At 42.2% G+C, this 17843-nt stretch overlaps 2 protein-coding genes and 1 non-coding gene across 4 annotated transcripts; 2 read left to right on the top strand and 1 right to left on the bottom strand.

The window, feature by feature from the left end:
* Positions 1-2347: 2347 nt before the first annotated feature.
* LOC133898472 (protein NDL1-like) lies at positions 2348-5495 on the top strand. 2 transcript variants are annotated; one of them, XM_062339195.1, is made up of 12 exons: positions 2348-2623; positions 3198-3233; positions 3327-3426; positions 3521-3618; positions 3735-3823; positions 3901-3961; positions 4045-4131; positions 4252-4329; positions 4414-4470; positions 4571-4626; positions 4726-4861; positions 4952-5495. In XM_062339195.1, the coding sequence occupies exons 4-12, from the start codon at positions 3523-3525 to the stop codon at positions 5171-5173; spliced, it is 882 nt and encodes a 293-aa protein (XP_062195179.1). In that variant the 5' UTR covers positions 2348-2623; positions 3198-3233; positions 3327-3426; positions 3521-3522; the 3' UTR covers positions 5174-5495. The 2 variants fall into 2 exon arrangements, with proteins under 2 accessions (XP_062195179.1, XP_062195172.1); XM_062339188.1 differs by lacking the exon at positions 3198-3233.
* A 2216-nt stretch (positions 5496-7711) lies between these two features.
* Positions 7712-7835, bottom strand: LOC133910377 (small nucleolar RNA snoR83). Its single transcript, XR_009908544.1, has one exon. It is a non-coding gene; the product is annotated as a small nucleolar RNA snoR83 (small nucleolar RNA).
* Positions 7836-15750: 7915 nt separating this feature from the next.
* On the top strand, positions 15751-17531 carry LOC133898465 (transcription factor MYBS3-like). Its single transcript, XM_062339175.1, has 3 exons — positions 15751-16314; positions 16602-16798; positions 16898-17531. The coding sequence occupies exons 1-3, from the start codon at positions 15975-15977 to the stop codon at positions 17240-17242; spliced, it is 882 nt and encodes a 293-aa protein (XP_062195159.1). The 5' UTR covers positions 15751-15974; the 3' UTR covers positions 17243-17531.
* Positions 17532-17843: the final 312 nt, after the last annotated feature.

Raw genomic sequence — 17843 nt, 5'->3', positions numbered from 1 at the left:
TATCCTTCAGCCAATCATCTGCATTCATAGGCTCCACTGCATAATTGAAGACCGGGGGCTGAGTTCTCTTAAATTCTCCAAGTCTTGATGGCTGATAGGGAGGTGGAGGAACATAAGCTGATAGTTGTTGCTGCATCTGCACCATAGTTTGAGCTAAGGCTTGCAACATCTGAGTTTGCATAGCCATCTGTTGTTCCAAGGTCATTGGAGGTGGTGGGGGTGGATTCTGGTTGTTGTTGTCGTTGTCCTCATAGTTGCCACTGATGTTCCTTCTTGTGTTAACCATCTTCGGGGTTGGAAAGAGAGAGATAGGAATAGATAAGTAAGACTGGAAAGAATTTAACTAAGCGAAAACCTAACTATATTATATTATATAGATATTTAAGATGCCACTATAGATAGGTGCCAAAGCATTTCACAGCACACATCAACACGCAAACAGAAGATCCAAATCACACACTTAGCACCATAACAATTCTCACACTATCATTAATAACCTTAACGATTGCATCGAACTTTCTACTCTAACGTTTCTAAAGAACAGGGAAAGTCCTCCTATGACTCAAAAACAAAAACTAGAAGAAGCGTGGATGTATATCTTTATGTCTTCAGTGTTGTGGTAGATGATTCTTCCTTTTAGTGAAGGGTCTTCAGCTTCATCATCAGAATCTTCATACGAGGTAGAAGTGTCAAGTGAGATTTTCAAGTGCATCCTTCCCAACGAAGTAACGGGGATGGTTCAACAACTAGATTTTTTGAAAGAGGAGTATTGGAAATTCATTTTTCTCAATAGATTGGAGTAGGTAAATGGAGAGAGAAATTGAGAGGTTAGAAAAACACGAGGACGGATTTTTCAAAATAGGCTTTTAAAATATGAACTTATGGAACGACCATTCTATCTAGGCTTGTAGTCCTATAGTCAGATGTATCTAATGTCACCTCAGTCACACTCGATTTTAATGGATAAAACCAATTACGGCTTATGTGTGTCCAGAAAGTTTATCACACATAAGGATATCACAGGTGAAGTAACAAAAGCAATATTTTAACTTACAATCGTTTAACTTTTATATAAAGACTTCACCTAAATAACTATATTAGCTAAACGATGGCAGCGAGATGAAAATAGGGGAGATTGAAAGTGCATCTAGCTCCTATGTATAGTTTTGGTAATTAATGATAATACCTATGGACTAACAATGGTATTGAGTTTATTAGTAGGTTGTTCCATAAGTGATGCATGGATGAGAGATGTGTATTAGCTCTAAGTGAATAGGGAGATTGAAAATGCATCAAGATGAATGAGCTTTAGGTGATGCTCGGGTAAGTAATGATAATGTCTATGGACTAACAATTATATTGAGAATTGCTATTAGATTATTTCATAGGAGATGCATAAATGATGAAGCATGGATTCTTTGAGAAATACCACGAGTTCAAAGAATTACATCAAAAGTCATTGAGATTTTAGTGATGCTCATAAGAAGAAGAAAAAGTTTAATAAGATTAGCAATAAGCTTAAATGCTAAGTTACTTATAGAGATCAAGTAACTAAAGGTATTATACAGTAATTTAAATCCTAATATAAATTTATTCATATATAATTTTAGATATTTTTTCAAAAAAATATTATAAATATTTTTAAAAATTCTTGAAATTATCTCCGACCCAGATCCTTGGAATTATGGGCTTCGACCGCCATTGTTTACTAACAAAATTCTTGGAATTCAATTTTGCTTTCTTAGGAATCCGATCTCTTTTCTATAATAAAAGCCAGATATTTAGAAATAAATTATTACAAGGATACAAATGTATAATTGATGAGGGATAAAACGTTGGACGCATGTTATACTTGACGATAGTTCTTCTTTTAGACCTTTTCCAAGTATCACTATCTGACTATTTAAAATCTTTTGTGCGTTAAATCTTGTTTCTCAGAAGCCTTCGCATAGATAATTTTTTTAACTGAAAAACAGTTAAAGAAATACGAATCACCAGTGTTAACTGGACGCTTATATCCAAATTTATTTATCGAATTGAACATCCCGAATTCGAGTCGAATTTCAACATTCGAATTCCAAATTGTATTTCATGTATACAAATTTTTTTATCAAATCGAACATGTAAATTTGAGCCAAATTCTGACAGACGTGTCCATATTCGAATGCCTTTCACGAGGGCAACGCGGCGTGCCCCTGGCAAGCGACCTGGCCCCAGCCCTCCCCAGCTGTCACCTCAGCCAAAACGCCAGGCCCACGGGTTAGTTAAACGCGCAACCCGTAACATTCGATGACAGGTGGGCCTGCATAAAACGCGGAGGAAATAACGAGTTGATCCCAAGCCATCCAGTTAGTTTTTTTCGTCTCCGGCGCCGCGCCGTCGGGTCACCGCCCTCGGTGAGCTGACCGCCGTCGGTGGGAGTTTATTCTGGGCAGCGACCTCCGCGTATATATACGCGAAGAATTTAGAGGAGAAGGCAACCAGGAGGGGAGAGAAAGAGAGAGGCTCGGACGGCGGAGGTTAGGGGCGGAGGAGAAACTTGGAGAAGGTTCCGGGAGGCGCCATGGGGGACTCCAGCGGGTCGGTGTCGGTCGACGTGGAGCGGATCTTCTTCGGCGGCAAGGTCCGTGCTCCGGCTCCGCTTATCGATTCCACCCATTTGGGCTGGGTGCATTCATGTGGGGAGGGTTTGATTCATCTCCGTGGGGTTTCTGTTTGCTCTTTCTCGTCTAGCTCTTGTAGTTGTGGATGGTTAGGTAGGTAGGGTGTTTGTTCTAAGTACTAATTTATACTCCTTCATTGCTTTTCCTATTGTCTGTTCTTAATTAACTGCAATGCTTGTAAATTACGGATGCTGTGATATTGGTGGGGGCATTGCATTAGTAGTTGGGTGATAGGAGCATTTTGTGTGTGTGTGTGTGTGTGTGTGTGTGTGTGTGTGTGTTTTTGCTCGCGATTCGTCGTTATGCTAGGATTGTAATTTGAGAGGGAGAAAATCCCCACCTGGCTATGGTTGTAATGTTGCTCTAGAATAGGAGCAGGCACAAACTTAATTCGTTTATTGTTTATGCAATTCCTACCCTGACTATGCTCTTGTGTGCGGTATTTGTGAGTAGTCAGCAGCAACGGAAAAAAAATATATATATGTTTATGTGACATCTGTTTATTCAGCAATAGATTTTGGTGGTTCTTTATAGGAAATTGGAAATGTTTGGTCGATGGGGGAATAAAATGTAAATTTCTAATTCCAAATACATTTGATTCTAGCATTGTTCAGTAGGGTTCTGATGATACTAAATATGTTCCCGTGACTTGTGCTTTCTCAGGAGCATCGAGTAAGAACTAGGCATGGTCCTCTATCAGTTTCTGTATATGGAGACAAAGACAAGCCCGCGCTCATAACTTATCCCGATGTAGCTTTAAATTGTGAGTGCTTTCATTACCTTTAGGTCTCTTGGTAAAAGATAGCAAGCTTTGCCATAGAAAAGCAACTCACGTTGGGGAAATTCCTGTTTGGTAGACATGTCTTGCTTCCAAGGATTGTTCTTCTGCCCAGAGGCTGCGTCGCTGTTGCTTCACAACTTCTGTGTTTACCACATCAATCCTCAAGGACACGAGGTCAGTTATGATGGTTTTTCTTGCATTGGTTTACGTAACCAACAACTAACCATTTTGTTCATGCTAGCTCAGGTTCTTACATGTTTGTTTTTAATGGTATATGTTAAGTACTACAGTTAGGAGCGGCTCCAATATCATCTGATGTGCCTGTGCCATCTGTTGATGATCTCGCAGTTCAGGTTGCTGATGTCCTTGATTTCTTCAGGTATTGTATATTGTGTCTTATTATTTGGATGCCTAAAGGAGGCCTCTGATGTTGTTATTTCGGATTTGTCCTTACAGTTTAGGGTCTGTGATGTGCTTGGGTGTCACCGCCGGTGCCTATGTTCTCACCCTCTTTGCTGTAAGTGTTACCATGAGATGAGCATGTTTTCAACTTTTTGCCCTTTGATGGTTTGTTAAGAGTGTTTGTACACACTATCACAGACAAAGTATCGGGAGAGGGTTCTTGGCCTAATGTTGGTTTCACCTCTATGCAAAGCCCCTTCATGGAGTGAGTGGTTGTATAATAAGGTGATAGTCTACATATTTATTTCAGTATTTCGAATGCCTTTTGTCCTTTTGCCAATTGTTCATTCATGTGTGCAGTATTTAGGGTGTATTTGTTGTTAACATCAAAATCTCATGTACCAGGTATTATTAAACTTGCTTTATTATTATGGGGCACGTGGGTTAGTCAAGGAAAGCTTGCTTCAGCGATATTTCAGCACGGTATTTTTGGTCCTCCATTTTTTCCTTCTCGCCCATATAGGTATGCAGTTTTCACTCAGGGCCTCTTTTTGATACTTTGTGCAGGAAGTTCGTGGGAGTGGACAAGATCCTGAATCAGAGATTGTGCAAGCTTGTAGAAGTGTTAGTATCAACTCTTGTTTTTTCTAGTACTATTTAAATGAGATGACCAACTAAATCTATGTGAACAGAAGATTGAGGCCATGGTATCTTTTTCGTGCAGTTACTTCATGAGAGGCAGGGGGGCAATGTATGGCGGTTCCTTCAAGCAATAAACGGGTAAGTGGAGTATATTTTTGCTGCAAAAATGACCTTAATAGACAAAATATAGGTGGGGGGGGGGTCTGAATGAACCGATTTTAACTATCTGTCCATCAGGCGCCATGACTTAACGGAAGCACTGAAGAAGCTTCAGTGCCGGACACTGATTTTCGTTGGAGAGAAGTCACAATTTCATGCCGATGCTATCCACATGACCACAAAATTAGATCAGAGATATTGTGCCCTTGTCGAGGTAATGTATAGTTTAACAAATTGACGTTACAAGTTGATCTATACACAGAGTAAGGCAGGTGCTGAGGAGTCTTTTGTGGACATATTGCAGGTTCAGGCTTGTGGTTCACTAATCACCGAAGAGCAGCCCCATGCAATGCTGATTCCGATGGAATACTTCCTTATGGGATATGGGCTTTACAGACCTTCGCAGCACGAAAGTAGCCCCCGGAGCACACTGAGCCCGTTCTGCATATCACCTGAACTTCTATCGCCCGAGAGCATGGGAGTGAAGCTGAAGCCCATCAAGACTCGGATCTCGCTTAACGTTTAGCATGGGCAGATCTTGGATGGCCTGACAACACAGCTCATATAAAGTGAAGACTGCTTGGGCTAAGTTGCAACCACACAAGTTTTTTTTATGCCTTCTGGCATCAGGCACGCCGAGACTCTTCAAGCTGAAGGGCAGTTTTTTGTTGTGGGTTACTGTAATCTAGTCGCTGGTGTAGGCAAGAGAAAAGTGTCGGGGTGGTTGTAGGGGAGGAGGATGGATGTTTGTTCATACGTTTGTAATCAGTACACATGTATATCTCAACACTACATCGTTCCATACAGAAAAAGGAAATGGTAAAGCAGAATCCTGTCATGAAGTCTCAGATACTTTTGCTTACTGAACTTTAGGGCGACTGATCGTGCTCTGCTCTGCTGCCTTTTCCCACTGCCATATATTACTTGTGTCGCATAGTATTGTTGTGCGTATCAAGAATTTGTTGAGGTGTAGTTGCTTACTTGCCCGGTTGGAGTGGATGCAGGATGTAACTTCCATATATCTGGTGTAACCTTGAGCTATGCGGCATCAAACGACCATGGATCCCGGTCTTGACAGTGATCAGTGTTGTCGGAGAGGCGAACATGACACGGGGAACAACCAGTCTGATCAGCAAGGCGTTGTTCAGTAGGTTTTGCATTCCGCGGCCTGGGATCAATTTTTTTAATAATAATAAAATTTTAATGAAAAATTACAAAAGTATAATGTATTTTCAGAAAATTGCAAGAATTGTACCCTGTAGACATGTGCTTTATGCCCGGTAGGCGAGTTTTTAAGCAATATTAATTTAATAAAAAATTAAAAATATTATTTTAAAAATTTGTAAAAAATAATACTTGTCGACATGTCAATTGCCAACCGGATACTATTTTGCATTTTTCTAAAAACACATAATATTTTACAATTTTCTATTAAATAAATACTATTTTTTTAAAAACTTCATGGGCTCAAGCAGCTCAACGACCATTTGCTCCGAGGCTATCAGATAAGACCGCAAGCAGTCGATGAATTGTATCCTCTCCCCTTTGTAGGTTGCACCTATGATTTACAATGAGTCATGTTAGATCTAGGTTGAGCAAAACCATGCTCGATTCGAAACCTTCTAGCCATAACCCTACCCGAACCTAAGTGTCTAAACGAGCTAAAATGAAAACTCAAACCTAAACTCGTCAGGTTTCAGGCGCCCATCGTGCGGGGGGCAACACGAAGTGGGCACAGCGGGGCCAAGCGGCACTGGGCGACATGGTCGGGCGATACAGGGCGACGACAAGCTGGTGTGGTCAGGTAAGAAGGGGTGGGGTGGTGCCGAGGAGGGGGCGAAGCGACAACAATAGGCCGATGTGGCCAAGCAACGTCAAAGAGGCAACAGATCGAGGCGAGACGACGCCATGTAGGGGCAAGGCAGTGACAAAGCAACGACAGCGGGTCGGTGTGATCAGGCAGCGCCAGGGAGGGGGCAGGCAACAGGATGGGCCAGGGCGACGCTAGGAAGGGGGCATGGCAACTGTAGAGCGATAACGACGAGCCGACGTGGCTGGACGGCACCACAGAGGGGGTAGGGCGAGGCAAGGAGCCGCTGTGCCGTGAAAGGGGGCAAGCCGACGTGGCTGGACGACACCACAGAGGGGGTAGGGCAAGGCAAGGAGCAGTTGTGCCGTGAAAGGGGGCAAGCTGAAGCGAGCCAGCACCGAGGAGGGGGTGGGGCAACATCGGGAGAGAGTGTTGGCATGTTAGGCTGCCATGAATGAACGCACCGACCGTTGAGAGAAAGGAGGATAGATGGGCCGAATGGATTGGATGGCCAATGGAATTTTATGGATACCTAACCTGACCCAGAGCAAATTCAAAACCCAAACTTTGACCTAACCTATTTCAAATACGCTAGACTCATAAGCAAAAATTTAAACCTGAACGTAAACCGGCAAGCCACAGAACCCTAGTTGCAACTTCGGGAATTGGAACTTCCAAGCCCTAGTTGCAACTACCGGAATTGGAACTGCTCCCCTGCATCCCTCCCCGTCGTCAGGGATGAGCTTAATATTTGGCGGCGTGGTTGATTCTTGCAACGATCTTATTAATTCAACACATTAGTGGTCGACGCACGACCACGTCGTGATTAACAGATTTCTTTCTCAGGCTCCGCTTAGGTTTAACACTCGGTGCATCTGTTATTTCAGTTAATCCCCTCGCGGCTTCCCAATGTCGAATCTTTCAGGTGCGTCGCGGGGTCCTTCAGTTTCATACGTTCTAGTAGCAAGGAAAATTACTTGCATGCCACTAATTCAGCGGTGTTTTAAAGATTTAACATCCTAACCTAGTTGTTATTGACATATATGGTCAATGCGTCGAGTGACATTTTTTCGAAATATCAATGTAAATAATAGCAACGGTGCAAATTCGCCTAGTTTGCAGATCTGGAAAGTTTGTTCGACCGAAAATGTGAAGATACGAGCAGCCTTATATATGATATATGGTCCATACCAAAAACAATATTAAAGGCGCCGAGAGAGAGAGAGAGAGAGAGAGAGAGAGAGAGAGAGAAAGATTTGTGTGGCGAGTTACTAATGAAGCACCTCCAAGAGGAAGGAGCTATCAGCGAAACTCCCAGGAAACATCGATCTTGGCCTCCCATGAATCGGAACAGCAGCTAAGCGAGTTGATCCGGGATTATGAAGGCCATCGTGGACGCACGCCAGCCCAAATCCACACTACCCAAACAGACCCTTCGCAAATTCGCCATGCATGACTGACGATGGCCACGCTCAATCGCATAAAAACATTGCTCGAAAGGCAAAATTTGTTCAAGAACCCGTCTGGCATCTCACAACGGGAGAAGGTGTGAAGAAGCAGAGAGGATCTAAGATCTTTCTACGCCCGCAACGGAACCGAGATGGCACGGACGAGAAGCCATCCGGTTCTCTCAAAGGCGACGACGTCTTCAACAACGCCACGAATCAGGCAGCGCAGCGGCCACAGGTTCGCAGCTTAAATCAAAAAGAAAGAAAAACACGGAACAAAAAGATGGGGAAACCGCGGCGTAATGGAGCCATGGCGGCCAGGCCATCGATTTGGTGGGGGGAGGCGAAGAGCTAGGGTTTGCACGGTGCGGCGGCGGCAAGGTCGAGCGCGTGAGTGGGGAGGGCGACGGGTGCTTCATATAGAGGAGGGAGGACTGGAGGGCTGGGGGCCCGTGGGCCGATACGATTGAGATGTGGGCTCGAGAAACGGCGAGACGGAGAGAAATTTTTCTTTATTTTTATGTTTCAATTTTTTAAATTTATCAATTGTACGACTGTCGGATGATCACTGATAATAATTCGGAGTACATCGGATAATATGGGCGTTAATCCGTGTTTCCTATACGCCTATATTAAACTGGACTTAAAATATCAAGATTTATTCAAATTCAGATCTTCCGCGAGATAATAAACGTACGTCTTGTATATTATCTTATGAAAATATGTGAACTTGTTATATAATATCATTCTCTCTCTCTCAACACAATCTCAACCCTTTTAGATATCAGGAGGAAAGATACACAAATAAATAGATGTGTTAAATCCTGTGGCAGATATATCTATGACGGAGTCTACTACCCCTAACACATCATGACGTTAAATAGGCATATTTGCTCTACTCTGATCGTCTTGCACATCCTGTAATATCACTGAACATCGTCACGCCCATCTATCATCACATCCCGTAGCATTAAATGCTACGGAACGAGTCACTGCAACTCCACATCGCCCCACGACCATACCACACTGAAAGCAGGTGCTTGAAGAGGGAAAAAAATACTCGAGTAAATAGCATAAAATGATATTTGACCAGATAAGTAGGTATCTACTCTGCGACCAGCAAAAACTGGCTGGTCGTAGGACCTCGCTGCACAACTAGGGGCTAGCCGCATGGTGTGATCATAGTCTTGATAATACATACTACACATTGACACTTCTTGATGTGAGACCCTCCACGTGAGGCATCACTTACGTATTACACCGATAATAACCATTTGAAAAGTAGCTCATTTGTACAATTAACTTTTTGAGCTGATTTTTTTTTTAGAGTTAGATGGTAACATCATCTGCACCATAATTTTTTTAGAATTTTTATAAACATTTACATAGTGTTATGAATTTTAAAAATAATAGAATGTTGTATTTTTATTTTTTTTAAGTACGTCTATCACCTTCCAAGAACATACTACAAACGTCTATGGATGCTATTTTCAAATGGGCGTCAAAATCGCTAAATCTGAAAAATAAAAATAAAAGAATCGACACGGAGATATCTTGCTGGGCCACTTCCTGTTCCCTCCCTCCGGCCAGCGGCCGAGCATCACGACGCGCTCCGCGCAGGTGCGTCAGCCGCTCGCGTACTGCCGACGACATCCCGGTGCACCTCGAGATCGATCGCGCACTGCAGCAGAGCAGAACAACCACCTACATGCAGCGTGTGTTCCATCCATGTGGCTTCCTTGCTTTTGTTTCGTTTCAAACTTGGTCTTCCACTCAAGAACCACACAACCACGTGTTCCATGGAAGAAGCTGCATCGCGTTGCCTCTCACAGCATGCCTGCTCACCACTGTCCCTCGGAAGTTTCGACGGCCCGGCTCATTTTTTCTATAAAAAAACTTTATTAACTATTTTATCAAGATGATACGGACTAAAAAATATAATCTCTACTTTTACCTAGCTCAGATACACACAGCTAATAAAACATTCCGTTATTAAAAAAAAGTATGGGCGACTAGCTGTGCCACATCTCTTAACCCCACCGTTTTCTGCGCGCAACACCTACCCGTTCAGTCTTTTCCACCGCCATCACCGCAAAAACTCAGCTCGGCAGAAGCAACACATGGAATGGGTGGGTGGTAGAAGTTGATGATATTTTCTCACCGTCGGACGACAAGTTGGGTATCTGTCCAATGTGCAGTACGAAGCGATTGCAATCTAATGTCGATTATGTCATAATGACGGGACAATTTGATGTAATCGCCTGTACTCTGATGCCTTTCTTTTCACGCGAACAGGTGACTTTGCGGACTCGACGCAGGAAAATTTCGTCAGGACCGTGACATGCATGTCCCCTGAATTGCATGCATGCGCTTGGCATCGGCAAGGACGAACACTGTTTCCAATGACGGCAAGCTGCGACGACTTGAACTGTTCGTGGTAGCTCAAACATCGCATTCTAGAAGAAACAGTGAAGTGTAGGATATAGATTCTAGGATCATCGCTGACGAAAACATGTTTGGACCCAACCGGATGAAGTGCTCTGCATTTCTGAATTCTGCCAGTGAAGGAAAAAGAAGAAGATAGGAATAACAAAAAGGGTCTAAAGGAGCAGTAGAAGTGGATATGTCACATGCTTGCTGTCCAACATGATGTACCTACCTTTGGAAGTGTGAGGAAAGTGATATTGTAATAGCAGTGAATTAGATTACTTAAAAATGATTCGATATAAAAAAATTTACAAGATAAATCTATTTCAAATTCTATCTAAATATGCTCTAGATTTATTTAGTGTGTCTATCCTACCGTTTAAGAGGATTACAACATATTCTAGTAAGATAAATTGCAAGTAAGTAAATACGAAAATATAAATAGGATAGAGAGAAAAATTCAATATAAGAGATTTTTATCTCGTAGTATCGATAGCATCAATACCACTCCTAGTCCATATTAGAGCTTTACAAAGAATATGCTCACAATCGGCACCTGATCACAGTTGTTGAGCCACCAAGTCACAAAGACAAACTCTCAACCCGAATGAGTCATCAAGGCAAGATCTCACTACTAATCTCTCTTCTGATTACTTATCGCTGTGATCACTTTGAAGGTTGAGCTAGCAAGACAATGACCTCTGCATCTCCGTATACGTATCTTGTCAACGCTCCACACTAAGTTAGAGGATCAACAAGCTTAAACTAACAAGGTCTAGGATATCGAAGAATCACCAAGACTCCAAGGTGCCGACGTACCATTTGGTACAAACTAGGATTACTCTTTAATTCTTTCTTCAAGCTGCATCGCCTAGCTACAACTCACTCTAGACTTATAAACACTAATTATTTCTCTAATCTTATGCTTAATCATCTTAAATGATCAATTTAAGCACGGCTTATAAACACTAATCATTTCTCTAATCTTATGCTTAATCATCTTAAATGATCAATTTAAGCACTTTAGTGGCTTGGATATCTTCTCAAGTGTGTATGAGCTTTCTCTAGACTCCAACAGCATGCCACACGTCAAATGACTGAGTGAGAGGGTATTTATAGCCTCAAACCCATCAACTAGCCTTTTTTCCAATGGTTTAGTAAAGTTGTTAACACCGGATCATACGGTAAGAATAATAATACTAATACCGGATCATCTAATGAGTACAAACTCATAAACTAGTCGTTGAAACTCCACTCAAAGCCTCTGTGGACATCGGACATTCCGATGTGTCTTCAAATCCATCACCGGACCTTTCAGTGAGTTATCTTGAGCCAGACCGCGCCACTTCTTTTCTGTCTAAAATGCTCGGGTGCATTCATATATGTGATCACCGGACTATCCGGTAAGTTGATCTTCATTTTTCAGCACTTGCAGTCACCTTATGTAAGAAATGCTCATGTGCTATCCGGTGCAGATCACCGGACTATCTGGTGAGATCCTAAACCTTATCTCCTTTGTCAGAAACGCTCCGGTGAGTTCAACACACAGAGCACCAGACTATCCAGTGAGTTAATCTTTATTATTTAGCACTTGCAATCATTTCTGCAAGAAATGCTATGGTGCTATACTCCGATGTGCATAAACTAAGCACTAGACCTTTCGGTATGTTGATATTTAGTCTCTGTGCACAATACTCCGGTAAGTACAAACTCTACTGCACCGGACTATCCGGTAAGGTCAATTCACCTAAGATTTTTCAATTTAATCAAACTTTGTCCCGACTGCAATGGTTTCTTGATATATTGCATCTATGAGACCTTCTAGCATATATTCTTGACAAATATGTTAGTCTCAATGACTATATTGTTATTAATCATCAAAATTATAATTATAATTTAATAAAATTATTTTCGCTACAGAAGTCGTGTGGATTGGATTCTTTTATTCCCCATAAAGAATGGATAGGAGGGAGCAAGAGATTCTTCGGAACTATAAGTAGTACCTGAAGCAGGAGAAACGAAGGATGCAATATTCTGTTGCCGGATATCTATCTGAACTGTACCAGTTTGGTTCCTTTGCAATCAATCCACCAGGAACAACATCTCCCACTCCCCATCCGATTTGGATTTAGATGCTCCTCCTACCTTGTCACAGCTTCCCTTTTCATGTGTGGTCACTCACATGGGCAGAATCATCGAAGGAAACATTGTTGTGTCTCTGAAACTTTGGAGCAAACAAGGTTGATGGCGAAACGATATTCCTTGATGAATGGGTTGTTTCAAATGGTTAGGTCACGCCCAATGGCTTTCTTTCGCGGACGAGATTCCCGTCGTGAAGTAATTCTTGTTCCCTTCAGCGTTCCAACGATTTCCCTTCACGATTCTCTTCACGACAAGATTCTCAGGGTCATTCACTTCAGAGCGGGATTCTCTCTCCTTTCCCTTCGCGATTCCCCTCGAAAGGAAGCTGTTGAAGATGAGAGAAAATAAAAGGAATATGAACGGGGAAGTGAATCAGGAAGGAAACAAAATGAAGGGAATATGGTTGTGGTGGTCTTATGGTTTTTTTTTCCACTTCGTTCAAATAATCTACAAGGCATTGAATTATTTCTTTCTTGACGTTTTTCAACTTGCACATTTTTCCCATTTCAGGAGCCAAGAAGAACTTCGCAAATATACACCAATGAACCATATCATGCTAGGTCTGCTCCAATATAATTTAAATAGCATCTCACCCGGCATCAATTGAGAAGGACATTTCACAGGAAGCGCTTTTTCAGTACAGTTGATTGTCTGACACCTAACACGCCAAGTTTCATTCAGTGTAGTACTGCTTCTGCTACCTCAAATCATTGGAAGGCTTCACTTTCAGTAGGGTATTGTAGCATATGCATGATGCATGAGAAACTGAAAGATGAATAAAAGCATGCAAGTGGCAAGATTTTAAACAATTTCTATGGTAGGCAAAGCACAATGTGCTTGACCGGTAAAAAATAAGCAAGAACTCGGTTTCATATGTATATACTCTAAACTTTTAGCTGCAAGTACGTTAAAAGCTGAATGAGACGCCTTCTTTTGCAACTTTCTTTAATCTTCTTTCGTTTGGTGTGAACTAAAAAAACGTTACCCCACTTGCAGTCATCTAAAAACTAAAGAGAGGTCAGTTATTTGGTTCTACTACAGTAAAAGTTGAGAAGAAAGATGGAGTCCATAAGAGCACGGGGTAATGCCACCACCAAAACTTGGAGTTTAGTGCACACACAGCACAGATGTGCCTAATGAGTAATACTCTATCTATTTCATATTTTAATCCATCTGGAGATTTAAGGCAAAGGACGTGTAAGAGAATAACAAAAGTAATCTGATTGTTTTTTCTTTCACGAAGTCATCCATGAAATAAATGATACTACAGGGTCACAGATACAATGTTACTGGGACACATGTGCAGGTGTCAGAGTCCAACTTGGATGTGAGTGTTCTATTCGGCAAACTCTAGAAAATATGATATGGAAGTTCATCTAATTTATATTAATATTATATTAAAAATACATTAATTTATATTTTTATTAGTAAATAATATCAGTATTTTTGAAATAACACATTAATTTATAATTAACACATATAAAAACATCTAATTGTAGTTTTGTATGTATAAAAGATGTATAAAAACTACACAAAAGCTACAGAAAAATAGAAAAGGAAAGAAAAAAAGAAAAGAAAAAAAAGGAAAGAAGCCCTTCCTCTACCCGTTAACCCTTCCCTAATGCAGCCCACAAGTCCACTAGAACTTCAGTTACTCACGCATGGCTCCACTCTCAAGTCTTCCTCTACCCAGTACCCGGCCGCTTCCACCTGCTCTCCCAGCTATTCCCTCCTCTCCTCCCTTGTTGCTGTCGCGTCAGCTCCCCCCCCCCCTGCCCCCGCACCCCATAGCCATCTCCTCCTCTCCTCTCTCGATTCCTCCTTCTGTCCTTTGACGCAACCTGACGTATTCGATCCATATTGTACCATGTCGCACGCGAGTCGACACACAGATACGCATCAACATGTAGATTTTTTTGACACGTGTGTCCCAGTAATACTGCACAAATATAGTATAAAAAATATTATACATTTTTTAAATGTTATAATAAATCTATAGGGTACAGAATACTTCATATATCCCTTTTGGGGTTGTTATGGTGATGACCTTTTTGTCCATCTCGTACCTTGGCACCTAACCTTGATAACTATGCTTGCTTGGATACTAAGGTCTCTTCAGTTCCCTATTCCTTCCCCTGTTATTGGGCCAATGCTGTTGATCGAAGCCAAAGAACAATATATGACATCTTCACCAACGCCAACTACTATATCTTATCCTTTTGTTTATCACATCCTATCACATTGCTTCCCTTCAATTTTCTTATAGTTGAACTAGAATATCCTAGTCAACTCTGAGCAAACTAGTAGTATCTCTTCTTTCTTTCTTTTTTGTCTGTTAGAAATGAATCTTGTTTTCTTATTCCTTTTAATTTTGGGGTGGTTAGGTTAGGTGAGATGTATTCGGTAGTGAACTGGAGAATTATTATTTTTTATGGGATAATAAATTAGACTTGCCAATTCTACTTTAATGTGGATTTGATCGCAATATTAGAGGAAACAACTTGCATAAATTTATGTCCTAAAAAAAGGAAAAAGAAAGAAAGAAACAACCTTACACTAAGCTTCTGGGAGGAAACAACAGAACATAATGCTATCAAGGATCATGGTACATTTTGCTACTGCTAGCTTTGTTCCTGACACTCAAATGGGTTTCTGTCTCAAAATAGGCTTACAATAGTAAAAAACTAAAAAAATAGAAAGGACCCTGGACTGAATTTACTTTTCTAGCTAGATGATAGCATCATCAACAGCTCAGACACTGGACCTTCCATTAGAACACCTACATCATCCTGAAATGATCTGGCTGAGAAACATCCACGTTACATGATCTAAACCATGATAAGATTAGTAAAATATTCCCAGAAAATGACACTGTGAGAATTACTGTATCCAATCCAATCTCAAGAATTTTTGTGATGATGAGAAAAATCTGTAGCAAAAATCATTGTCTACCTTGTATGGTGTACACGTTCGCTACATGATAATAAAGAGTATATCTTTTCTTAGATAAAGAGTATATCTGGTACACCTCTGGCTAATTTTTATGTCATAATTGTTAACCAGGAAACACTGCCTTTTCCAATTAGTTGACCCTGTCGGAACAAAAATCAGTGGCGAATATGCACAAGAGTGTATCAGATTCCTGATATAAGCCACACAATAACATGTGTACAGGATGATAGTGACAACAATATTATTGGAGCAGCACCCAAGATCTTGCAGATTCCTGTGGATTCTAAGTGCAGTTAAATAGGCCAGCATGCCCATCCAGCATCTGGATTGAATTGTCAATACCATAAAAGGAGATGATGACAATGTGTCCCCTTCAGCGGTACATGTGTGCACTCGCTAGCAATTCACAAGTCCCTTGCCGCATCTTTCTCCCATATTAAGCCGAGCCCCCGGATGCAACATCCTCACAACATCTTATCTCAAGTCCATAGAATTAGAATTCCTTGTTTCTTCTCTCCTCCACCTTCTTGTTCTCCTGTGCCATAGCCATGGCTAGGAAGTGTTCTAGCTGTGGGAACAATGGCCACAACTCTAGAACCTGCAGCGGGCACCGGAACCTGGAGAACAGCAGCGTCTGCGGCGGCGGTGTGAGGCTGTTCGGGGTGCAGCTGCAGGTTGGCTCTTCTCCCATGAAGAAGTGCTTCAGCATGGAGTGCTTGTCATCTTCGGCACCGGCGTATTACGCGGCTGCTCTTGCTGGTGCCTCCAGCTCCTCGCCGTCCGTGTCGCCGTCGTCGTCGCTTGTCTCGGTGGATGAGACCGCCGAGAAGATGACCAAAGGGTACCTCTCGGATGGGCTGATGGGCAGGGCTCAAGAGAGGAAGAAGGGTGAGTTCAGAACGCGGTGATTTCTTGAGAATTTGGTTAGTATGATATGACTACGTGCTTAATTTGCTTTCAGACATGAAATTCTATTTTTTTTTCCAACTTGGTGTATGTATATACATGATTGACTGAATTTCTTAAAAATCAGATTGTTGTTTCAGAATTTGCAACTTCATAGCTGTCTCAATCATTTACTTTCAGAGTCTCAATAAGATTTTGTCAGAGTACCAATCACCTTTAATTTCTGCATGCTAATTGTCATGGTTAACTCATGCGCGAATTATCATCAGGCGTTCCATGGACCGAGGATGAACACCGGAGATTCCTAGCAGGCCTCGAGAAGCTCGGGAAAGGCGACTGGCGGGGCATCTCCCGGCACTTCGTCACGACGCGAACACCGACGCAGGTCGCCAGCCATGCCCAGAAGTACTTCCTCAGGCAGAGCAGCCTCACGCAGAAGAAGAGAAGGTCCAGCCTCTTCGACGTGGTACGTTCTTGCCACGCAACACATCTCTGCGACAATCTTAATTTCCAAGATGAATCATGTATGTAGCCATGTCTGAACTCTGAACTTCTCATTTTTCAGGTTGAAAACGGCTACAAGACGAGTGTGGCCGGACGCTTGAAACTGAGAAACGAGACCAGCTCTATGTCCGAAATGGAATTCCCTGCTCTATCTCTCGGCATCAGCAGGCCAAAGCCTGAACATACCCTGCCTCCAAACCTATTTCTGACGCCACGGTGCTCGTCGGCAATAAGCAGCAGCACGTCACCAAACCTTGCACCGAAACCGCCTTCCCTGATGATGCCAAAGCCTCAGGCGAGCCTCCAGGCGCCGGACCTGGAGCTGAAGATCTCGACCGCCCGGCAGACCGATCAGACCGGTTCGTCGCCGAGGACGCCTTTTTTCGGAACCATCAGGGTCACATAATCAGAAACATTGTTTGTTCCTTGAAGAGCTTTTGCTCATCTGAAGGGGGGGGGGGGGGGTGAGCTTTTCCTAGTGGTGTGTGTGCGTTCTTGGCAAAACGATGGATGCCGTCCATCATGTTCATGTATCATCAGAAGACGAAACTTTACTGGCCTAATTTAGTCGAGCAAATAAACAACGGCTGCCACTCCCTTTTGGCCTCTTTATGTTGACACAAAGGCAGTGCAGAGTGGGTTTGTTTTATGGGCTGGGGATGATGAAAGATGAGCTCATGATATTCACTTGTTCAGTTTGGTTTGCAGTGGATACTGAGAAGGACATGCAATCACAACTTCACAAGCCACTGCAAAAATCTTTTTCGTTTTCTTTCCTTTTGTTTTCGCCAGACGTGATATGGTTTGGTATGGGCCGCATCATCTCAAGGTGTTCCTACCTTTTCTTTAAAGAGTTTTATTTCAAGGGAAATATTCGGTACAAACTCCCCTCTTGGTGAAATCTCACAGTTTGCTGATTATGATTCATGCCACTAAATTGATGCGTTGATGTACACTAACTAATAGAGGTCAGCAGAGATCATGTATTAAGTGAGGATGCGTACATC

Source organism: Phragmites australis, chromosome 2 (assembly GCF_958298935.1).
Source record: "Phragmites australis chromosome 2, lpPhrAust1.1, whole genome shotgun sequence".
NCBI classification, from domain to species: Eukaryota; Viridiplantae; Streptophyta; class Magnoliopsida; order Poales; family Poaceae; genus Phragmites; species Phragmites australis.
The sequence above is the reverse complement of the archived record's forward strand: the minus strand, read 5'-3'. Positions and strand labels throughout refer to the sequence as shown.